The 25574-nt window shown below is 39.6% G+C and overlaps 1 protein-coding gene across 1 annotated transcript; it reads right to left on the bottom strand.

Annotated features, from left to right (window-relative positions):
* Positions 1-1090: 1090 nt before the first annotated feature.
* Positions 1091-24386, bottom strand: LOC311016277 (M1-specific T cell receptor beta chain-like; the record flags this gene model as incomplete). The annotated part of the gene is made up of 9 exons (XM_084013878.1): positions 1091-1292; positions 1374-1480; positions 1569-1595; positions 1673-2023; positions 5188-5223; positions 21590-21907; positions 22003-22077; positions 22467-22559; positions 24365-24386. The coding sequence occupies 9 exons, from the start codon at positions 24384-24386 to the stop codon at positions 1266-1268; spliced, it is 1056 nt and encodes a 351-aa protein (XP_083870004.1). The 3' UTR covers positions 1091-1265.
* Positions 24387-25574: the final 1188 nt, after the last annotated feature.

Below are 25574 nucleotides of genomic sequence, written 5' to 3'. Positions count from 1 at the left end.
ATAAAAAAATAAATATGACAGAAAAAACTGTCATATTTGTTCTAGTTTTGGATTGAATTACTGTATGAATCCTACACACATCTTGATCAAGTTGTGTGTAGGATTCAGCTGGCAGATGTCTGTTTCTGTTGGGTGTCGCACACATTGTTTCCTGTTTATGTGACTTCAAACACAAACATGTTTTTTTTCAAGTAGTAGTCAGTTTGTGTCCCACTGGGGTCCTTGCTGATCAGTTTAATGGTCAACGGTTTAGATGGAAGCCACAAAATTGATCTTACATCTCTTATTGAATTCCACGTTGAATAACACATTGTATATGCATTCTGCATATTCTGCAGCGGATGACTGTAGCCTCAGGTGACACATACATGGGGGGGTTGGTGCAAAGATGCAGCTGCTCTGTGAGTCGAAGGGTTGCGGTGAAGAGGAAGGTTGCACCTTCGTCATTTCTCAGCACTGAGAAGGATCTGCAGGCTGCTCTCAGACCACATCCTCTCCTCTGCAGGGTTTCAGACTTCGGTTCGTCTCCCTCACCAACAACAGCTTTGACCTCTTTCTGTACACCCACGAGAACATTTACTTCCTGTTGTTGTGTGGTCGACTCACTAACTTACTTACTACTCGTACAAGATGATACTAAAGTTATGTCTTCTTTATTCATGAAGAGAATAAGCTTCTCTCAATTGTGCAAATTAAAAAAAAAAAAAAACTAGATATGATTCAAATAAACCCTCTTTAGTAAAGTCAAATGAAATGGAATCAAGTCAAATGTCACTGAAACTTCTCACTTTGCTCTTCTGGAAAAACTGATGCGATCTGCTTGTGAAGTTTTTTTCTGAGCTGAGACATTTCAACATTTATACGTAGGTGAAGAAAATAGCTTTCTCAGAAACAACGAGCCACTAAAATGACCTCACAGCGTCTGTGGAAAGAGATGTTCACATGAGATATCTAGTTCTTTCTCATTTAAATCAGCCGTTATTATATGAGCAGCGTCTGATATGCAGGTGAACCCGTACCCGTTTAAATATCAATAAAGTTTTACTATCTGGAGACATTCTGGAGTAGAGACGTGAAAGCACACGATTGATTGAGTTCCTCTGAAATCTGTTTTTATTTTTAATTGAGTAAAAAGCAAGCAAACAAGTGACGCCAAAGAATTAACATGTTAGAAAACACAAAGAGCAGCAGAATGCTTTTTATTTACAGACGCCAACACTATCCATCTCCTCCATTTGAGTGATTATTTCTGGCCTCGGCTGCTCTCAGTTGTTCTGCTTTCCAGCTGAACTCTGCAACAGACAGAAAAGGGACATCTTTTTAATGTGAAACACAGAATAAGTACGTGAAGAGACGTAGAACTGGTAACAAACCTGAAGCTTCCACACCAAGAACGCTACAAAGACACCGTAGATGCTGCTCTTGGCGATGAAAATGCCGTAGGTGAGTTTGGCACTCTGTATGGTTCTCAAATATTTCTCTGCAGAGAAAGTTCAACACATTCACATAAGTGACACAAAGAGGAAACATCCTGAGCACTCTGGTTTCAGCTCATTAAGTATATTTACCTCTTGTCATGACTTTTCCTGACGTTGCTAGAAGAATAAGAAAATGGAGCAGATGAGGATCAAAAAGAACACATTTAGGTCTTTTTCATTTGAATGAAACCTACCTTGTTCTCCTTGAATTGATTTAGAATAATATTCAGTATGCGTCCCGTTGAAGAAGCTGACGGTGCAGGTGAATATGTTGTCGGGTGTGGACCAGTCTTTGGCATCGACCCTCAGCCTGCTGGTGATCTTGTAATACTTTGTGCCGTTCTTCCGCAGGGCAGCGTTGTCCGTTGCCACACCGTCGGTGACATTGTTCCCGTGGATGTCCCAGAATACATGGACATGGTCTGGGTAGAACCCAGTGGCCACACAAACGATGGTCTTCTTCCTCGCATTTCTGTCTTCCTGGCACTCCTTTGGTGACGGTGGAAGCACTGTCACTGTTGGTGGGGTGATCGGAACTCCTGCTTCTGCAAGGACAAACAAACACACGTGAATGAAAGCTGCCTGGAGATCTACAGCTTCACACTGAGCATCAACACCAAACACAACACCATCATGAAGTTATCACGGGGATCCAACCAAGAACAAGCCCCAAAATCAGCAGCATGATTGTTGGAGCACAAGCTATTTTATTTAACAGCATCACTTTATCACATGGATCCCACTCACAGACTCATGACTGACATTTAAATAGACATTTCATTCACGTTTAGATGGGACAAAAACAACCATCTGTTTTTAAAAACTTTTATATTCTATGAAATACATTTTTACAGCTTGAAAACAATGCATTAAATCTGGTACTTTGACTAAAACCAGCCTTTTTTCTCCATTATCACAAATTGGACATTTTCATTTACAGTTTTTGACCATTTTAAGCAAACAAGACACTCAACTTAACTCAACAATGCTCCGATTGATTGATTTTTTTTGTCGTTTTCTTACCCAACACAGTCAGTCTGGTGCCGCTGCCAAAGTAAGCAGGCTCGTAGTTCACACTGAAACCAGGCTTCATAAAAACTGCTCAAGCTTTCTGCACTTTTTTTCAGGAAGCAAAACCTTCGATACACTCTCACCAAATTAGTTTAACTAAGCTTCTCATTTAAGGTCAATTAAAGCAAGTTGGTTGTTATGTTTGCTGTTCCATCCTCTAGAACATGAGTTTGTGAGTTTTTGAGATTCTTACCTAGAACGGTGAGTTTAGTTCCAGCTCCAAAGTAAACCTCCTGTGAACTCACAGTGGTTCACAGAGCTGATAAGAACTGAGAGGAGTCATCTGGCCGTAGAGCTGCAGCTTTTACCACCATAACCTCTATTTTTTTGCACTTTTTAAAGTAGAGAATACTCTAAAATGTGTGTTTAACACTGTAGATTTCTTTCCTCCTCCTACTCAGCAAGTATATAGATGTTTTCTTACCTAGAACGGTGAGTTTAGTTCCAGCTCCAAAGAAAGCCTCGTTGTATGAGCACAGAGACGTTCAACTGCTACTAAAACACTTCCTCCTCTCTCTATTCTATCTGAGACCATTTAAACAGCTGCTCATGCTCATGATGGTTATTTCATTTAATCTAGTCTTTACAACGGTGGTGTTCTGGAGTCAGTTGATCCTTTGAGAGTCTTTAAAAAGTGTTCTCAACAAAATCATACATGATGATTTCCTAAAACTATTAGCTACTATAAGACTATTATAACAGCCCATGATGCTGCTCTTACTTTAGTTCTGTACTAAATGTAACTTCACAAAAGTTACTGACACTGGATGTGACTGCAGCCACAGCAACAATTTGTAGATTTGTTTTGATTTCTTACCTAAAACCGTTAACTTTGTTCCTCCGCCGAAGAAAGCTTCATTACTACCAGAGTCACAGTGAACTCCATCGGTGCTCAAAACCACCGAGATGCTGCTTTTACTCTGACACTTAGAACAAAAAGCTCTGAGCAGAACCTGAACTAGACTTAAACGCTGTACATTTGTCAAAGAAACACTGATTTGGATGATTTTCTTACCTAAAACCGTTAACTTTGTTCCTCCACCAAAGAAAGCCTCTCCAGTACCACCAGAGTCACAGTGAGCTTTGTCGGTGATTAAAACAGCCCACCATGATGATTTACACTACACTACATGTATTTTTACATGATCTTTGCAATACAACGGTTTCTCTCAGTGACCAACCTTTTTATATGTTCTACTTCTCTAACAGGAGAATTCATGTTGACGTCTTACTTACCAAGAACAGTGAGTTTTGTTCCCTGGCCGAAATAAGCTTCGTACTGACACAGTGTTTATGCTTGAGGACAAAATGCTCTGAGCAGAAAGCTGTTTAAGAATGACTCGAATTACAATGATTTTATCTGATTTCTTGCCATTTATCATGACTGTACATGAAATATATACATATATATTTCTTACCTAAAACTGTTAACTTTGTTCCTCCACCAAAGAAAGCCTCTGCACCACCACCAGAGTCACAGTGAACTCCATCGGTGCTCAAAACCACCGAGATGCTGCTTTTACTCTGACACTTAGAACAAAAAGCTCTGAGCAGAACCTGAACTAGACTTAAACGCTGTACATTTGTCAAAGAAACACTGATTTGGATGATTTTCTTACCTAAAACCGTTAACTTTGTTCCTCCACCAAAGAAAGCCTCTCCAGTACCACCAGAGTCACAGTGAGCTTTGTCAGTGATTAAAACAGCCCACCATGATGATTTACACTACACTACATGATCTATGCAATACAACGGTTTCTCTCAGTGACCGACCTTTTTATATGTTCTACTTCTCTAACAGGAGAATTCATGTTGACGTCTTACTTACCAAGAACAGTGAGTTTTGTTCCCTGGCCGAAATAAGCTTCGTACTGACACAGTGTTTATGCTTGAGGACAAAATGCTCTGAGCAGAAAGCTGTTTAAGAATGACTCGAATTACAATGATTTTATCTGAATTATTGCCATAGATTTATCATGACTGTACATGAAATGTATATTTCTTACCTAAAACGGTTAACTTTGTTCCTCTGCCAAAGAAAGCTTCACGACCATCAGAGTCACAGTGAACTTTGTCAGTGATCAAAACTTTGCTTTTACTTTACTTCCTTACTTTTTAGTTTTATAGCAAACACAACTTTTCTTTGAAGCCAAAGACAACAGCCTGTTTTTTTTACAATAAAATTTTCCCTTCCAATAACCAGCCTGTATATTAACGTACTAAGAACACAAAAAGGCTTAAAACTGACGCAGCGTTTAAGCTTAAGAACCTAAACTAGACTTAAATGCTGCACATTTAAATAATAACACACTAATTACAACCATGTCTTACCTAAAACCGTTAACTTTGTTCCTCCACCGAAGATAGCTTCAAAACCAGAGTCACAGTGAACTTGATCGGTGCTCAAAACAGACGAGATGCTGCTTTTACTTTGCTCCTTTACATACATTACTTTTAAGTGTTTCTTGTATTATTGTCACTTTTCCTTAAGTGCAAAAAAACAACAACATTACTACACTGCAGTCCGGTTGTTGAGGGTTTTTGTTTGACATTAAACTTGTAAAATCCAACCTGCTTGTTCACATTTGACTTCTCTTACAGGTGAATTAATCAGAAGAACATTTGACATCTTACTTACCGAGAACAGTCAGTTTAGTTCCCTGGCCGAAATAGGCTTCGGAATTGGCACAGAGCTTAAGCTCGATAACAAAAAGCACGGAGGTGAACTTAAACTATAAAGCACATTAAGTTTCCCTCTGCATCAATCTAATAACGGAGCTTATGTTCAAGTTGACTTACCCAAAACAGTCAGTTTGGTTCCTTCTCCAAAGTAAGCCTCGTTTGTGTTGTCACAGTGCAGAAATACTGAGCATGAAACTCTCAAAATCCCAGAATGATCACTTCTGTTTGTACCGAGACTCTAAATCAATGTGACGTTCATCAAAACACAGTGATAACTGAGATATTTACCTAAAACCGTCAGTTTGGTTCCTTGGCCAAAGTAAGCAGGATCAGTGTTGGTCACAGTGTTTTCACTTCAGCTCAATATTACCACAGTTTTGTCCTTTACTTTCATCCCAACATTTCCAATACTGTACGTTAGCTGCAGTGAAGCGAAGCAGTGAGAGACGCTACTTACCCAAAACAGTGAGTTTGGTTCCTTTTCCAAAGAAGGCTTCAGATCCAGAGTCACACTGAATGTCTCCTCTACCAAAAAGGCTCAAAACTTTCCATGAGCAGCATGTTGAGAGCCAGTGTAATAATCCACAGGATGAAGAAGGTTTAAACGTGTGGGATGAGCTTCATGATGGGTCAAATGTGTTGTTTTTGTCAAGATGAATAAAAGCAGCATCCCAGTGCTCCACATCTGATTTAAAACTTTATGATTTTCAGCCATTTATTTACTATTTATGTTGCCTTTCTAGTGCCAGTTTGGCCCGACATCTTGCACCTTCAGATTTGTATTTTTCTGCTCTCCCAAGTGTCTCAGGTAGCCTGTAGCCGTCTACACAATGGGTGTTAATGGGAGGAGGTTTTTGTACAGCGGCTCTATAGGAATGTATCACCGTGCCCCCCCTGTCCCCACGATGAAAAAGCATCACACAAAAACCTGAAGTCTCTCTCGTTGTCTCCTCTCTCCCTCCCCCACCCAGCTTCTCCATATCTCAGCCTCCATCTCCGCCTGCCTGAGAGAGCAGCTGTGCAGGTCGGCTGACTGGCGGCTGAACGCGCTCCAACCTGACTGCTGCTATTTCTGTGACAGCTAAGAAAAGAAGCAAGAACGGTGGGAAGGAAACGGGAAACTGGTCTTTGTTCGTAGCTGCTGAGAGGCAGTGACATCACTGCTGGTCACACCTCTTCATCCGCTCAGGTATCAGTGAACTGAGGAGACACACACTTACTGACAGATGATGACTGATGCTGACGGTGATCCTTATATTGTTCTTCAAGATAAGTCTTTAAAAAGGTCAAGGTGTAAAATGCCACTTGCAAATGATTCCAAAATAAAAAAGTAAAAGTCCTGCATTCAAAATGTTCCAAAAGTAAATGTACTCGGTATCTTATGTCAGTATCTAATGTTTTATTTTAATATATTTATATTTATTTTATATTATTGGATAATACTTATTTGATGCATCAATATGAAAGCATCACTTTAGTGTTGCAACTGGTAAAAGTGGGGCGAAACGTAACTGCTTGATGAGCTCAATCTATAATAATACATCATTTATTTGTTGATTTTATTTTGTATTTGTTATGTGAATCTGCAATCACGTGTTACATTCTACCACTACACATAAATGCTATGATATTCAATTAATCTTTTCTGTTTACATATCTGTTCCTATAAAATAAATATATTGATCTTAAAAAGTATTAAAATACAAAATTATTTTTGTTGAGGTGTTACACTGTACGTTTTTTTGTATTTAAAATGTATTAAAAATTAGTATTTAACCAAAATATATTCAAAATACTTTTATCCAAAATACAGCATTTTGATGTTGTTTCATATCTACTTATTTAAGTAGATATTTAAGTATTATAAGCATTTTCACCACTTATATGTTAAATTGCAGCTTATGCGGCCTATTTCCTCACTATTATTCCTCAAATTACTTGATTTGGCTTCCCTTTGACATATCTTGACTGGAGTTAAATTATTTCATTATTTAATTGTAATCCCACATGGCCCCTGTAGAGGTCAGTGTACGGTAACTTCTTTAACTTAGTATTCTTTCATCTTGTCAGGCTGCACACAGAATTACAGTGAAATAAAATAACAAACTAAAACCCTGAAACAAAGGTGAGAGAAAGTGTGTCGGACAATAATGCTGCATGAATGTGACGAGTAATCTTTACCACGCTGACACCTGCTCTCATATCTGCAACAATCAGCGTTGTTGTGGTGATGCAGGAACATCATGACTTACCGAGAAGAGTTCTCAAACCTTCATTAGAAAGTTGTCTTTTATATTATGTATTATGTAACATGTCACTGGTTCCATATCTGCAGTGTGAGCAAGATGACAGTGAATATTTGAACATGTGCAGACTGAGCAGTGGCAGAGGGAGGCTGGTGAACGAGGAATCTGTAAAACAAGAAAGAAGGCGACAAATGAATCAATGCTATCAAAATATGTGTATTTCTGCAGGATATACATAAACATTAGCAGATGTTCAGCCACTTCATCACATCATTTAAGGTCCCAATCGATTAGCAAAGTGATTCATGCCCCAATAAACAGCATCATATTTCCCGCCTTTTCAAATAAGCCCCTGAGCTGCAGCTGTTATAAGTGGAGGCAGGTTTTTAGTGAAGCATCGGTATTAAACCACATCACTGTGTGCTTGCAGCGCAGAAATACACAGCAGAGTCTGATGACTCTACGGGGTGAATGATCAGAGACCCTCTCAGTGTGTCTTCTCGTTTTATCTGGAGCCTGGAGTCGTTGAATTGGTCCTCGTACTTCGGTTCGCCCTGGAGGACGTACCCGATGAGGCTCATAGACCGGCCATTCTCTCTGTGTTGGTACCACAGCATCCTATTTAAGTTGCTGTCATCATGGCTGCAGTTAATCCTGAGCTCCTTGGTCCCTTCCTTCACAACTTGAGGAGAGGACTGTACAAAGTTAACGCTCGCCACTTTTCCTGCAAGAAGAAAGACAATTCATGTCGTTGGAGCTGTAAAGGTTCCATTCAAGAAATGTGATTTTTAGGAATTGATCTTGAAATACCATCGACACGCATGATTAAAAAAAATTATAATAAAAAAATGTTACAATAAGACCCAAACAGTAAAATGAGCAGGCAATATATAATATATTGAACTTACTTGCAGAAACAAGCAGTAAAAATGCAATTGTATATAAAGCTGGAGTCATCCTTAAATGAATCAATCAACAGTGTTGAATATTTCTCTATGGCATATTGGCCTACTGGAATCTGGTATGAGAGGAGGAGCATTCACTCCGGTCTGACAAATGCATAGATCAAATGAGAGATGACTATCTTCTCCAATCTCCACACACCACACCTCCTCTTCCTCTGCTTGCAGCAGATCTTGTAAAAAAACAAAACAAATTCACAAATGAATGGATGATGGATTGGATTTTATTGGTGTAGTGGATTTAAGGCTTAAATTAATCTCAACATAAATGGCTGACTGCAAACTGTTGCAAGAGTGATTATGTAAACAGTTTAAATGAATGTATTACTAATTTGTAATTGTATTATTTAATTGCTTTAAGAAAGAAAGAAAGATGTAGGCCTTGTGTACACTACCTCCAGCATGTTTCTCTTCATAGACATTGCAATTAATGCTGCCTTCACGTATAGTCGGAAGATGCTACGTCCCACTTGTGATGTCGGAATTAGGAGAATGTTTCTACATCTCGTATTTACCATAATTCCGATGCTACCCGAAGGCAGCATTGCTTGTATGAAAAGCGCTATACAAATAAAGTTTGATTGATAAATTGGGCGGGCTTTTTAAACTGACAGCGCTCCGCGCGCTCCTATTTAACTGTTTGAAAACTGACGCGCAAGCAAACTTTGTGACACATAAATGACTAATATAAACGCATATTTACACCTGCCCAAAATAATTGCTGCTGCTTGATTCACGGCCATGGTGAGGATTTACGTTTTTTGCCGTGCTCCAACCTGCTAATGGAGTCTATTTTTTGACGGAGTAATTAGTCAAATCGAAAAAGCCTTTCCTCTAACTGTCTTGCTTCTTGGCTACTTGGGACTCCTTCAGAAACGTTTACTATCCTCGGAGTCACAACTTAACTTCAACGAGGTAAGAATTTGCTGCTCATATGTAGATTGTGAGTCAATGTTTTGGCTTGAAGTTTGGCTAAGCTAGCTACGTTTGGCTAAATTGGCTAAGTGTGGCTAGGCTAGCTACGTGTGGCTAAGCTAGCAACGTTTCGAAGCTAACGGTTATGACATTCGGATGGGAAAGGCTTATGAAGCTGTCATCGGGGAAGCCTACGGAAGAGCTTGATGGCTAGCTGCGTTTGCTCACCTATCTTGTGTTTGATATCTTGGTGCTGTTTTTGCTCACAGAGATGAAATGTAGATGACATTAGGAGTCTGTTAAGTTCGTTTTATGGTGAGTCATCGGCTAAAGGCTAACGGTTAAACCTCACGTCAACAGGTCTTCTTTTATCATCTACAGATGGTATTGGGGTTGGATTTTATTTGTTTCTGTGAGTGGCTGAGCATTTCTTTAGGTTGTTTGGGACTTTTAGGATTTTACCTGAATCTGACAGGGCCCCCCCACAATTCATGGAATTTCTGGAATATCAGAGACTTTAAAAAAAAAGACAGGGAAAGTTTGTTGGGCCAAGTCATGGGATATCAGGGGATTTTGTGGTTGATGATGGATGGATGGATGGAATACTCATGGTTGAGTCTTTTCCATGTCAAATTGGTATTTGTTTCCACCTAGGTTGCTGGTGCTGCTTTGCCTCTTTATTCAGAAAATAGATCTGTTCACTGTTTAATTTTCATATTTACAAAAGAATCAGTTCCTCTTTTTGACGACTTTTTCTTTTAATGTCAGCACTTGATTTTTTTATAAATCATGAAACTGATTTTTGTGTGATTAAATGAATGGCCTGCATATTTTGTCTATATGCAGCCATCGCTTATATCCCATTTCATTGTATTCTTTAAATGTTACATGTCAGTAAAATGACTTGAACACTTTCAGGATTCTTTGACAACGGGAAGAACCACATTATTTTCAATTGGTTTAAAATCAGTTTGTTGTTAATATCAGAACAGTAATTGAGCTGTAATTTAGCCTTCCTCTCAGGATCTTGAGCATGACAACATGAAAAAGGAAAACAGGGTTTTCAGTGAGGCGGTGACATTAACCCACATCACTGTGTGCTTGCGGCGCAGAAATACACAGCAGAGTCTGATGACTCTACGGGGTGAATGATCAGAGACCCTCTCAGTGTGTCTTCTCTTTTTATCTGGAGCCTGGAGTCGTTGAATTGTTCCTCGTACTTCGGGTCGCCCTGGTGGACGTTGTACCCGATGAGGCTCATAGACCGGCCATTCTCTCTGTGTTGGTACCACAGCATCGTATTTAGGTTGCTGTCATCATGGCTGCAGTTAATCCTGAGCTCCTTGGTCCCTTCCTTCACAACTTGAGGAGAGGACTGTACAAAGTTAACGCTCGCCACTTTTCCTGCAAGAAGAAAGACAATTAATGTCGTTGGAGCTGTAAAGGTTCCATTCAAGAAATGTGATTTTTAGGAATTGATCTTGAAATACCATAGACATGCATGATTAAAAAATTATACTAAAAAATTGTTACAATAAGACCCAAACAGTAAAATGAGCAGGCAATATGTAATATATTGAATCAGACTTACTTGCAAGAACAAGCAGTAAAAATGCAATTGTATATAAAGCTGGAGTCATCCTTAAAAGAATCAATCAACAGTGTTGAATATTTCTCTATGGCATATTGGCCTACTGGAATCTGGTATGAGAGGAGGAGCATTCACTCCGGTCTGACAAATGCATAGATCAAATGAGAGATGACTATCTTCTCCACGCACCACACCTCCTCTTCCTCTGCTTGCAGCAGATCTTGTAAAAAAAACAAAAAAAACAAAACAAAACAAATTCACAAATGAATGGACGATGGATTGGATAAATGGCTGATGGCAAACTGTTGCAAGAGTGATTATGTAAAACGTTTAATGAATGTATTACTAATTTGTAATTGTATTATTTCATTGCTTTAAGAAAGAAAGAAAGATGTAAGCCTTGTGTACACTACCTCCAGCATTTTTTTTTTGTTTCTCTTCATAGACTTTTTTTCTTACCTGTATCTGACAGGGTCCCCCCACAATTCAGGGAATATCTGGAATATCAGGGACTTTAAAAAAAAGTATTTTACAGACAGGGAAAGTTTCACTAGATTTTTTATAAATCATGAAACTGATTTTTGTGTGATTAAATGAATGGCCTGCATATTTTGTCTGTATCGCTTATATCCCATTTCATCGTATTCTTTAAATGTTACATGTCAGTAAAATGACTTGAACACTTTCAGGATTCTTTGATAAAGGGAAGAACCACATTATTTTCAATTGGTTTAAAATCAGTTTGTTGTTAATATCAGAACAGTAATTGAGCTGTAATTTAGCCTTCCTCTCAGGATCTTGAGCATGACAACATGAAAAAGGAAAACAGGGTTTTCAGTGAGGCGGTGACATTAACCCACATCACTGTGTGCTTGCGGCGCAGAAATACACAGCAGAGTCTGATGACTCTACGGGGTGAATGATCAGAGACCCTCTCAGTGTGTCTTCTCTTTTTATCTGGAGCCTGGAGTCGTTGAATTGTTTCTCGTACTTTGGTTCGGCCTGGAGGACGTTGTACCCGATGAGGCTCATAGACCGGCCATTCTCTCTGTGTTGGTACCACAGCATCCTTTGTAAATTGCTGTCATCATGGCTGCAGTTAATCCTGAGCTCCTCTGTCCCTTCCTTCACAACTTGAGGAGAGGACTGTACAAAGTTAACGCTCGCCACTTTTCCTGCAAGAAGAAAGCCAATTCAGGTCGTTGGAGCTGTAAAGGTTCCATTCAAGAAATGTGATTTTTAGGAATTGATCTTGAAATACCATTATTAAAAAAATTATATAAATTATAATAAAAAAATGTTACAATAAGACCCAAACAGTAAAATGAGCAGGCAATATGTAATATATTGAATCAGACTTACTTGCAAGAACAAGCAGTAAAAATGCAATTGTATATAAAGCTGGAGTCATTCTTAAATGAATCAATCAACAGTGTTGAATATTTCTCTATGGCATATTGGCCTACTGGAATCTGGTATGAGAGGAGGAGCATTCACTCCGGTCTGACAAATGCATAGATCAAATGAGAGATGACTATCTTCTCCAATCTCCACACACCACACCTCCTCTTCCTCTGCTCGCAGCAGATCTTGTAAAAAAACAAAACAAATTCACAAATGAATGGATGATGGATTGGATTTTATTGGTGTAGTGGATTTAAACCTTAAATTAATCTCAACATAAATGGCTGACTGCAAACTGTTGCAAGAGTGATTATGTAAAAAGTTTAAATGAATGTATTACTAATTTGTAATTGTATTATTTAATTGCTTTAAGAAAGAAAGAAAGATGTAAGCCTTGTGTACACTACCTCCAGCATGCAACCTCTTTTTTGTTTCTCTTCATAGACATTGCAATTAATGCAAAAAAATTACTTGAACACTTTTAGGATTCTTTGACAAAGGGAAGAACCACGTTATTTTCAATTGGTTTAAAATCAGTTTGTTGTTAATATCAGAACAGTAATTGAGCTGTAATTTAGCCTTCCTCAGGATCTTGAGCATGACAACATGAAAAAGGAAAACGGGGTTTTCAGTGAGGCGGTGACATTAACCCACATCACTGTGTACTGGCAGCGCAGAAATACACAGCCGAGTCTGATAGAGTCACACTGGGAATAATCAGAGCTCCTGTTTGGACGTTTTCTCGTGTTATCTTAAACCGTTCTTCAAACTGCTGCTCATAGGTGGGGTCATTGCCGCTGTAGCTGTATCCAATCAAGCTCATCAGGCCCGTCTTTGTTTGCTGGTACCAGAGCATTAAATACTGGTCGGCGCCATTATGACTGCATTCAATTTCTACCTTGGCTGTGTCACTGACTATTCTGGGATGAGACGACTGAAACGTCACACTCTTCGCTTGATCTGTGGAAAAAAACACAAATGAGAAAGTAGTAGGACATACCGAAGCAACTGTGGGGGAAAAAAAGTCGTATAAATTGCTGTTTTTGCAGTTAATTTCTTTACATTGAGGCAAGATGAGAATAAATGCAATCACAACTGGAATCATCCTTCCAGTTTGAGCCGTAGCCTGAGAAACACAGCTCCCTCCGATGGTGTATTAAGAGACACACCACCTCTTGTGCAAATGCACTCACCTCGTATACAGGAAAAGATCAGGGTTTTTAGTGAGGGAGTGGCATTGAACCACATCACCGTGTACTGGCAGCGCAGAAATAAACAGCCGAGTATGACTGGTTCGCCTTGCTTATCATCAGTGTTCCTTTCAAAGTGTCTTCTCTTGTAAGCTTGAATTGTTCTTCAAACTGACCCTCATACTTTTGGGGGCTGTTTCCATATCCATACCCAATGAGGGTCAGAGACGGAGTGTCCTTTCTTTGCTGATACCAGAGCATTAATGATAGGGAACTATCATCATGACTGCAGTTAATCTGGACCTCAGTGCTCTCCATCACTATCTGAGGAGGAGATTGTTGAAATTTAACAGCGCTCACCTGGCCTGTGGAGAGAGCAGATTGAGCAAATGTTATTGATGCAAAACAAATTAATTTCAGTATCATTGTTTGATTGATTTAAATAACAATATAATTAGTGACAAATTTGTATGTTATTCAGGATGACATCTTACAATAAAAAGAGATGAAGAAAAAGATCTGCATACATGAAGACATTATCAGGCACTGCAAGTATTTCCTTGGCAAAAATAAGACTGAAAGGGTGAAAGAGGTATGAGTGTGCGTGCATGTGTGTGTGTGGCTTAATTCATCACCACATCCTTGAGATATAAGCTTCATACCATGTGCTGTGCCTCCACCTATTGGTTTATTCTGTTTTCAGGACCATGCTGTACTGCATTTTGCTTTCTTAATTATAGTTATTTGAGGTTAACAGAATCTGTATGCTTCATGTTTACGCCTTTGTTTGAATTAAGTCGGTGTAAAGGATAGCTCAAAACACTTGCTGATCAATTGAATTGTCGATCGACAGAAAATGAATCAGCTTTTTTTCATTGATCCAGACCAACCAAGAAGCAGCCTTAGAGTAAGTCTTATGGGTGATGACATCATTATAAAATATAGCCATGCCTAGGTTATCAGTCTGTAAAAATGATTATCCTTTTAATCCTTTTCTTAAACATGTATTATACCGTATGTTACATTATTTTACAAATTCTATAGGTATGATCTTTATTAGGGTCTTTGACTTCAATTTCTACCTCCCTTCAGTGCTGTTTAAATAAGTAATAGTATCTTCTAATCAACCAGTTTTAATGAAGGCTTTTTTTCAGCAGTTTGATACTTTGCCACGTAGGGCTGGAACGATAAAGGATTTTATCACGCATTGGAATAAAATACACTTAAAATCATGGTGAATTTCCATTATCGTGATCATTTTAAATATCACGATTTACTTGAAAAATATGCCTAGCTCACTATCATGGTAGAGAAGTGAAACATTTTAATTCAATATATTTCTGCTTTATTTATGCAGGGAGAACTTTACGATTATTTAATTGTTTTTAACTAAAAAGGACATTCACTTAGAAAAGTTGTCTTATTTTTTGATACCAACATTTTTTTTCTTAACTAAATATAACGTGATTCCAGTATGTTTCAGTGACATTTAAGAGTTTTTAAGCACATTTTGATCATTATCTGGATAATACTGTGAATTGCAATTATTTTTGCCAAAATAATCAAGATATGAAGCTTCCATATTGTCTCACGCCTTGTGTCACATGGTTTCAGTGGTTTCCTCTTTGTGTGCTGTTATCTGCGGGATCATAGAGGTTTTTGTATGAGAGCTGCCTCCATCTTTATTACTGTGCAATACTTGCTGCTCCAAAATATTCTCCACTGTCTTCAGGGTATTTCGGCTTCAGGACGTGAAGATAAACGGTTTTCTCTCCATCTCCACTCACGTTAAAGCGGCTTTGAAATGGCTGCTCCACAACAGGACGTATATAAGACACGTAGGCAATCAGCTTCAGGGAAGTGTCTCCTCCTGAGCGCTGATACCAGAGAATAGTGTCATAGGTCTGGATTTCATGTCTGAGGCTCAGCTTAACTTCATCATTTGGTTTCAATAACAGTTGAGTTGGATTCTGAAACACTTGGTCTTCTTTATTGAGGTAAACTCCTGTAAAGAGATCAAGACATAATAAATAATTGTGCACTTGGCATTTGATGTACTGTTACATTTATTGGATGTACAATACCTCTAATCCAGAACACGGTGATGATGGAAACGACAAGTTGAAATGGCATCATGTTGAATGTGAAACACCAACTGGGATCTCTGCAGAGCTTAGTGGGTCAGAAGGAGGGACAGGAAGTGATGAAGAGAAATCAGAGCACAGGTTCACACTGAGAAACTTTTTCATTCATTCAGATTTTATGTGTGAGGTTCAGGATAACTTCATCATTTGGTTTCGATAACAGTTGAGTTGGAGTCTGAAACACTTGGTTTTCTTTACCGAGGTAAACTCCTGTAAAGAGATCAAAAAACAAGTAGTGCTTCATTGTTTTGCCAATGGTCGATAAAACATTGAGCGCTTGGATTAAATTACTACAAGAAAAATTGAAAGAAATAGGTGATTATAGGATATTAGTGTTAATTTAATTACATGTTAAAAAATGGCATCATGAATGTGCAATATACCTTTAATCCAGAGCACAGTGATGATGGAAACAATAAAATGAGATGGCATCATGTTGAATATGAAGAACCCGTCTGAGTCTCCGAGTCTCTCTTTGTGGATCATAAGGAGGGACAGGAAGTGATGTAGAGAAATCTGAAAAAAAAGTTTCCACTGAGAAACCTTATGTCTGTCTATGTGAGAATAGAGTAACAGCTCGAGTAACAGCCTCACATACAGGGAATGGCATACATGCCATTACATGTAACACTGATAGCTGAAATGTAGTGACGACTAACTGTTTACTGACTGACCTTAAGTTTAAAATCAGTTCTGGCACTTTAAGATTGATTATGTAAAGTGACCCATTGTTTGTTTTACGCTGCATATGATCACTGTCTGATGACAGCAGAAGGAGACTGATGGACCTGAACCCCAGAGAAATACCTATACAGAAAGAGACAAGACTTGTTTTATCTGCTTGAATATGAAAACAAAGATCCAGAGAACCCTTCACATTACCTATAATATGACAAGAAAGTAGTGAAGAAATGATTTAAGTTATTTTTACCACAAAGATTTGTCTGTAAAAAGTATAGGGATGATTAAGGTAATGAGACATATGACAAAAGTGAATATGAAAAAAGTAAATAAAAGGAGAGACATGGGGATGTGAGGTAGAATCACATGACGGAAACCTCGACTGCAGCTGGCTGGTGCAAGTCTTTTTGAGATTCCTCAAGACCACAGTTGATAAGAGATGCTGTTTAGTTTTTGTGTAGTTGGAAGGAGATCTGCCTCAACGTGCATATCGAGCTGCACGGTAGTACATTGCACTGTGCTCATGCTCTTTTAGGTTCACTATAAACAGAGAACCATTCTTTGCTGTATTTTCACTTAAATCTCCAATGATATTGAAATGCTCTTCATATAATTCTTCTTCATAGCTTATTCTACTATATTCTACATATCCAATGAGTTTCAAAGCCTTGTTTCCAAGTGACTGCTGGTACCACAGCATCACTTTGTAGTCGGTTTGTCCGTGGGTGCAGACAAGCTGCACTTCATCACCAGCCTGTCTGATGACAGCAGATGGTGACTGATGGACCTGGATCCCCAGAGAAAGACCTGCTGTAAGCAGAGTTGGACAGATTAGTGATTTTTTAGATGCCAAGGCAAATAAAAGGATATCTTACTTCAAAATGTGTCAGTTGTTACCTGTGAGGACAAAGAAAAAGAGGAATCTAATCATCATGTAGAGAGCTCACATGAAGCACTGAGTTACTCTTAAGTCATGGATGAAATGCAGTATAAGTGAAGTGATGGCAGATTCTGCTGTTTGTGCCTTTTCACTAAACTGAATCACATTTAAGTAGAATGCAAACGTGATGTAGAAAGGAGGAGTGGCTTCATGTAGTTGATCTGTATACACTCTTCCTGATTTCCACACAAAAGATCTTTTGCTTTTGATAGATTTCATTAGATATTAAATGTTTTATTGTAATAGCTTTCCTTGTTAAAAGATTAAACCCACCAAAGAGAAACAGTTGTATAGCCAATAATTATGTGATTGCATCAAACCAAAGTACAACCACAAAAGCAGGTGTCTAGAACAATTCATCCATGACTTGATGAGAAAAGACTGTGCAGTTTTTGTAATGTTCAGAGGGGATATTTGTCAGCGTGCTTCTCTTGCTGCACAGTAGTAAACTGCACTGTGCTCTTGTTTTACAAGTTTGACTATAAGAGAGCCATTCTTTGCTGTATTTCCTCCCAAATCTCCAGAGATATTGAAATCCTCTTTATATTTCTCTTCCATTGTGGTGTCTTTAAAGTTCAAATAACCAATGAGTTTCATAGCTGTGTCTCCAGGTGAGCGCTGGTACCAGAGCATCTGCCTGTAGTCAGTTCTGTCATGGCTGCAGAAAATCTGCACTTTGTCTCCAGGTTTTTTAATGAGATCAGAGGGAGACTGACGGACATCAAGACCCAAACACACACCTGGATAGAAACATAAAATACAGAACAAACTTGGTTACTTAATGATATATTGTGAGGGGAAAACAATATTTCCACTTAACATATATGCTATTTCTATTTGAAAAGGTGTTTTACCTGCCAGGCAACAGAAGAGGAGACGGCAGATCATTTCAACTTCCTCAAAATAAAGATACTCAAAACCCTTTTCTTGGCGCGGCAGACTGCATATTAAGCTTTTTAGATGCAAGTAGAGATCTCACAAACTATGATTCTGTTAGTCAACTGATGCCTCCACTAAACTGACTAAGGTTTGAGGAGGAAATGGAAGTGAAACGGCGTGACTGTACATCCACTGGCATAGACAAAAGCTTCCAAGAAAATGGGCTGGGAGGGGTCTGTTCTAGGTTTCATTTAATACCATGCCATAAATGCTGATTAGGGTTAGAAGTTTTTACATTAAGGGGAAGGAAACTACAGTCAATGTGCTTTTCTGGCAACCACCTATAACAAAAATGATCAATTCTGAAACTAAAGATGAAGTGGATTTAAAAGGTAAAGGAATAATGTTGGAATGAATGATGTTACCAATGAGCCAAGATAAAGAGTATGTTGGCATGTTGAACCTGGCAGTTTCCTATAGATTGTTTGATCAATGCCCTCATGTAAAGCAGCTACACTAAATGTCAGTGGTGAATGTGTTGAACTGGAGAGAATTTCTGGAACTCCAGCTCCACCTACTGGAACGATAAAGTCGAAATTTGGTTTCTAATTCACTCACCAAATTTCTTGGCAACCAGTTTTTGTTGAGTTGCTCTGACTTCTCACATCACTGTTTGCTGATTATCATTTGTATTCCTTCTAAAAAGCTTTTATGAACAATGCAACAAAGGTTTTAGTAATGATTCCTGATTTTTAAATAATTATATGTGCATTAGTTTTTAGTGCAAGCAAAAACATGAAGATGTTGGAAGATATAGTAAAAAAGAAGCAGTGTAATAAAAATGAAATCCACATTCAATTAAAAATTAAAATCTCTAACTTAACCTTGAAGCCACAGAGACGAGACTACAAATGCGATGAGAACTTGAGTCCTCATAGTGATTCTGTAAACATGATCCGTAGCCACAGCAGATATAAGTATCTGAGAGAGGTTGAATACAGTGTTGCTAGAAGGAATCTCAAAGTTGAAAACTGACTTACTACCCAACAAACTAATAACTGAATAGTTGAACATTCGGGTCGAAGCCCTAGTTTATATTTCTGATTGAATCCATTGTTGGTTTATGTTGTGTGCTGTGCTGTGGAGAAACACAATAACATTGATGCATAATGGATGGAATAAGAAGCGAGCTGTCATGGTGAGCCAGCTGTCTGATATCTGTAGATGTGGTTTATTTGTGGTTTATGTGGTGATTTGTTGCACTGTGCGTCAGAGATGGTTTTTGTTAAAGACCCAGGGTTTGTGCAGCACTGTGCTCTACTGGCAGCACAGAAATACACTGCGCTGTCCTCAGATTGACTCAACTTTGGAATATGAAGACATGCCAGACTTCCCCCGTCACCACTTATTTTATAAGTGTCACTGAAGTCCGCTTCAACAACTGGATTAGAGAATCGTACATAGGCAACTAGGACCATATCATTTTCCCCAGCAGACTGTTAATACCACTGGATCATATTAAAATCGGTGTTTGAATGGCTGCAGTTAATTAGGACTTCTTCTCCAGGATGTTTGATGAGGGCGCTTGGAATCTGATGAACACTGTTCTTTGAGAGTTCTGCAACACACATTTAAAACATACGCTTAAGTGACGAAAATAAACTAAGCAAAAAGTAGAAATATTTAGGTCAATTTATTTGTGAGTTAATGTAATATTACCTGTTGAACAGAATGGCAGAGCTACTAAATATACGAGTAACGTAATCATGACCATTGCGCCGATGAAAACAAACTCATAATGATGACTGCAAACTGAACAGAGCTGCTTGGATGTAAAGTAGGTGGAGCGATCGACAATATGGGCTGTCTCATGTCTTCTATCAGTGGATTTGTACATCATCCTGCTGTGTTGGTTCACACAGGTATCCTGAGGATATCAGCGGGGATTTCCTGCCAAAGGCTGCAGTTAGCTGCAGGTGTGCTCCTCTTTAGTGTGAATTTCTGTGGCTGATTATCAGAGGGTTTTTGTAGGAGCCAGAGAGTCATTGAGTCACTGTGTCTACTAGCTGCACAGTAATACACGCCGCTGTCTCCTGGCTGGAGTTTTAGAACGTGAAGTTGAGATTTGGCCGAGCCGCTTCAGTCACTTTGAAATGCTGTTTGAATGGATCCTCGAGGGCTGGTTGAGAATATAGAATATATCCAATGAGTTTAAGGCCAGAGTCACCCGTCTGCTGCTGGTACCACAATATAACATTGTATGAACTATCTGAATGGTTGCAGCTGATTGTTGCTAAAACATGAGGACTTCCTAATATTGATGATGGAGCCTGATGAACTTTACTGCTCAGCGATTGACCTGCATTTGAAGAGAAAAGCATTGTCACAACACAGAGATGGGTTACAAACGTTTTTACTTTTAAGAAGCAAACAGTCGAAATTAAAACCTACAGGAGAGCCAGAGAAGCAGCAGAGTGATGACGACGATGTTTCTGATCATGATGTCTTTATCTTCCTGTCGCTGCACTGACTGACAGACTGTACAGATGTTATAGGGTCAACGTAGAGGGGAGGAGACAGAGATTTTGATTATTTTAATGCAACGTCCTAAATATGTATGTACATCAATTTTATCAAGACAAAAACTCACGCATTAACTTCACTTCGTTGGTGTGAATAAAACGGAAACTAAATTAAAATAGTCACTTTGGGCTATGGGGACTCATTCCCTTTGTCTGTGGCTTGGTGTGACATGTCAACCGACTAGCTCATTGGATTTTAATCAAATCAGTCACGATTGCCACATTGAGATCATTTCAGTATCTTTTATACAATTTCACGACCATCTGCATCACATAGTGTGAGAGATGTGTCACATGAGCAGCATATGTGATTAGTATGTGCTTCAATCAAAAGTGCTGCTAAAAGTTAAATTCTATGGGGGAAAATGTTTAAATAAAGAAGGAGCAGTATTGCATAACTGAGTTGTGGGCTATGGGAGTAGAATATTTGTTTCCCAATTTGAGCATGATGTTTTGTCACTAGTTAAGTTAAGCAAAGCGCATCCAGACAAATGTATTAACAACTTAGTTGTTTGATATGGATATCGGACTAGTATCGGTATAGCTCAAGGTATCGGACATGAAAAAGTGGTATCATGCCATCCCTAGTGTTCAGTAGTATGGAGTTCATATTGTGTGACAATTTCTGTATTCATTGCCAGTTATTTAACATAAAAATGAATATATATGTTGCTACTCTCCAGTGTTCATGTCACAAATAATACTGAATGCAAATGCAAACAAAAATGTTAACACACTACAATTCTAGAGCTCCCCCTACAGGCAATTGAAATTGTATCCATTGTAACACCGCAGTTGAGTATTTGTGCAGCTGTCTAAGTCACCTGGATCACTGTGTTGACTCACAGAACAAAAATACACTCCACTGTCATCAGGCAGCAGCTTCTCTACCGTTAAAGATCCAGTCTGAGCGTCACTCCTTGTTGCAGGAAATCTTTCTGCACTGAAGCCTCTTTCATATTTATGTGGAGGAGTTAGAGTCGTGAAAACGATTTGCTTCATTAGCTCCTCTGGTAGCTGTCTGTACCAGTACATCTGGAAAAAACTAGCATCCTTAGTGTGACTGCAGTTCATTGTGGCAGCCTGACCCTGGTCCCTCCACACCAGAGGGGTCTGGGTGACATCACCCCCATTAATTAGACCTGTAGGGGTGGAAAAAGGAAATATATTTATTCCTAATTTAATTCCTAATCCTAAAATGTCTCCTCCCATTGATCAGCATGATAATGTACAGTACCTACAATCCAGAGCAGAGCTGCAGAGAGTCTGATCAGACCAGCTGTGATCATTATTGTGTTCTGAGCCTGACTGTCTGTGTGATGGGAGGTGTGACGTTAGACAGATATGAAGGGTTACGGCTGGGAGTGTCTCTGTGTTGTATGATGTCCCCCTACAGTTCAGCAGGTAAAAGGACTCACTAGTAGATGTGCCAACGGTGCACTGGGGTTTTTGTTCAGGTGCAAAGTGTGTCTGTATCACTGTGTCACTGATGACTGATGCCACAGAAATACAAGCCTTGATCTCCTGGCTACAGATTCTTCACTGTGACTGTCCCACTCTCAGCGTTAGGCTTGGTGGCTGCAAATTTATCTGTGCTGAAATTTCCAAAATCATGAATATTGATGCCCACTATTGTGAACACTATTCGTTTCATTGATTCTCCTGGCAGTTGCCTATACCAGTACATCTGGATACAGTTACCATGCTTGCGTTGATGGCAGTTTATCGTTGCGTTGTCACCCTCGTCCTTCCACACTATATTGGTCTGGGTGACATCCTCATCAGCATTTAGACCTGTGTATAAGACACTTTTAAGTTACCACCAGTATACATTTGAACTCTTACACTGTAGCCATTTAAAATACTTCCAGCACAACAAAGGTTAAATGCTATAATTTTATGGATAGCACTTACCTTTAATCCAGAGCAGAAGTATTAAAATGCTCAGGAGACCATATTTGATATTAATAATGTTCATATTGTGTCATTCAGAGACTGCAACAATGTGTAGTTGGAGATCTAAAAAGCTGCAGGTGGTGGGAGTGTCATTTGTGTGCTGTTCAGTCCTGTTGGCCCAACATTGTATTATGTCATCTGGCATTTGGTCTTGTTTTCCTCTTTTTTTTTTTTGTAGTTTCTGTCTGTTGGGCCCCATCTCAGCTTCACTTCCTGTTGTAAGGATGTGTTTGCCAGGTTCGGTCTGAAACAATCACGAGGAAATTCACCACGTTTGCCTAAAATACTTGGGTTGATTCATCACATAGTCTCGTCCAGACTGCATTTACCACTCAGTGGGTACCAGGTCCTGGGCCGAATATTTCCCCTACTTAGCTACAAGTGGATGGAAGTTTGTTTTGTTGGGCTAGACTATAAGAGTTTATGTTATGTGTGCTAGAACTTAAAGATAATTGCAGGAAGTATTTCCCGAATATGATTCATTGATGGTCTATAAAATATCCAAAAATAGCTAAAAATGTCTGGCTTCTATAGCCAAAGATAACTTCCCTTTCCTGGGCCACATCAGCCAACTCTGACTGGATCCCGAGGCGTTCCCAGGCAAGTGTGGAGATATAAGCTCTCCACTTAGGCCTGGGTCTTCCCCGTGGCCTCCTCCCAGCTGGTCGCGCCTGAAACATCTCCCTAAGGAGGCGCCCAGTGGGCATCCTTACCAGATGCCCAAACCACCTCAGTTGTCTCCTTTTAATGCAAAGGAGCAGCGGCTCAGCAGTGATGACTGAACTTCTCACCCTATCTCTCCTGTGGAAACTCATTTCGGCCACTTGTATTCGCGATCTACCGGTAGTTCTTTCGGTCAGGCGCTCGCTGACGGGCCCTCCCTTTGGGCCTGGCTCCAGATGGGGGATCCGGGCCGGGTCACTCCTCTTCTTCCTAGGTTATTCATGGGGTCTTTTGAACCATTCTTAGTCTGGCCCCTCACCTGAGACCAATTTGCCATGGGAAATCCTACCAGGAGCACAAAGCTCCAGACAACACAGCTCTCAGGGTCATAGGGACACGCAAACCTCTCCACCGCGTTAAGGTGATGGTTCCCGGAAAGGTTTTTTTTTTTTAATGGGAACCGGAGCACCCGGAGAAAACCCACACAAGAGAACATGGAAACTCAAAACAGAGAGGACCTGGGACGGACCCAGGACCTTCTTACTGTGAGGCTGTTGTTTTTAAATCCTACGTATCTTGTTTGTTTTTTTTTGGTAGCACTGGAACCTCCTGTTGCAACCGTTTAGGAAGCTTTGGAGCAACGTCATCATCCAAATCAAACACAATGCGTTTCAAATCTGGGTTTTTCTTTTTCTTTTCATGTCCCACGCTTGACTTTGGGGCCCACACAAATGGCTGTCTATTGCACAGGAACCTTCACAGCTAGAGTGGATGACGTCATCGCTAGAGTGCACTGCAGGTGTAAAAAAAAAATATATATATATATTTCTAACTTGCTGCCGATGCCACAATTTTGACTCTACATACATCATTCTTTGGTGGAAATGTAGATAATCTTGTGCCGGTCACAGACCTGTAACTGTGGAAACCAAAAACACTTACACATTTGGCCATAGCTGCTTGAAAGTGAGTAGTCTCACCTACGGCTCCATTGGCCCCCATGTTAAATCAGAGACATCTGAAATGGACCAAACCAAAGCGTGTTATACGTGGGTGTACCTCTGCCTAGCGTTTTTGCCTTTTTACAGCTATTTTCCGGTTTTAAATCTTCTGGGCTTCATCAAGCACGTAGCCTCCTTAAAGGAGTCATCACCTGGTTTTATACGTATCCAGCCCCCCTTGGATCGCTTTGGATCAATTCGTAAAACTTATTAGAAAAAAAAAAAAAAATTTCAATCAAACATTGAGCTTGTTCTGACCCTTTTTCGTACCGCGATTTTATCACGCGAGATTACGCGCGAGGTTTTGACTGGTCCGGATGTGCATTGTATAATATGTAATGAGGCGCGCGTTGATTCGCCGCAGGAAGGACAGAGCCGGGGGGGCTTGCCTGCATGCAGACTCCAAAACATAAACAGCCCCCTGTCATGGCGCACACACTAAATGACGAACCTTACGGAATTCAGGCATTTATGTACGAACCAGAGTCGGAACCCGAACCGGAGAGTGAAGAGCCAGAGACGGTTGAAGAGACACGTTTACAGCAGGACGTCAGGTAGCGGACGGGGGGGGGGGTTGGGTGGTGAAAGAGGGGTGGGCTTATGCAAGTAGCCTCCACGGTGACGTCACCGTAGGCGCAGAATCAAAATCTCGTGCTTTAGGAATGCACACCCTTGTGTGCTATTCCTGTTCGGAAAAAGAGCAGAAGCGAAAAAACGGCGCCACTTTCAAACTCCAGCCTTTCAGGCAAGTTTCAACTGAGGTCAAACACAGATATGCATGTTTTAACAAGAGAAATTGCGATTTCCTGGTGATGACTCCTTTAAGTGAGTAAGTGAAATTCAAGTTTTTGTTTTGGTTATTCAAGTGAGGGCCACCTGTTACAGAAACATCCATGAAAGAGACCACTTTTTTTCATTTTCATAAGTTAATCACTTGCTGACAGTTTAACATTCAACTCAATGTTTTCTCGATGCAAACAGAGCAGAGTTTGCAGTACGAATGTAAATAATTAACCGTTTGCCCGTGCTATCAGTTTAAAGAAATATTAAAAATAGAAAAACTGCGAGACAAGGAGCAGCTTGTAATTCAAAAAGAGATTTCCTATTCTGCTCTTATCCGACTGTTATTCAAAGGCATAATAGTTGAAATTAAGGTTGTATGTGCTTTGTAGCTTGATTTGTATTTTAA

The sequence above is a fragment of the Eutrigla gurnardus genome (assembly GCF_963514095.1).
Source record: "Eutrigla gurnardus genome assembly, chromosome: 7".
Lineage (NCBI taxonomy): Eukaryota > Metazoa > Chordata > Actinopteri > Perciformes > Triglidae > Eutrigla > Eutrigla gurnardus.
Note: the sequence above shows the minus strand (reverse complement) of the source record. Positions and strands in the feature narration are given on the sequence as shown.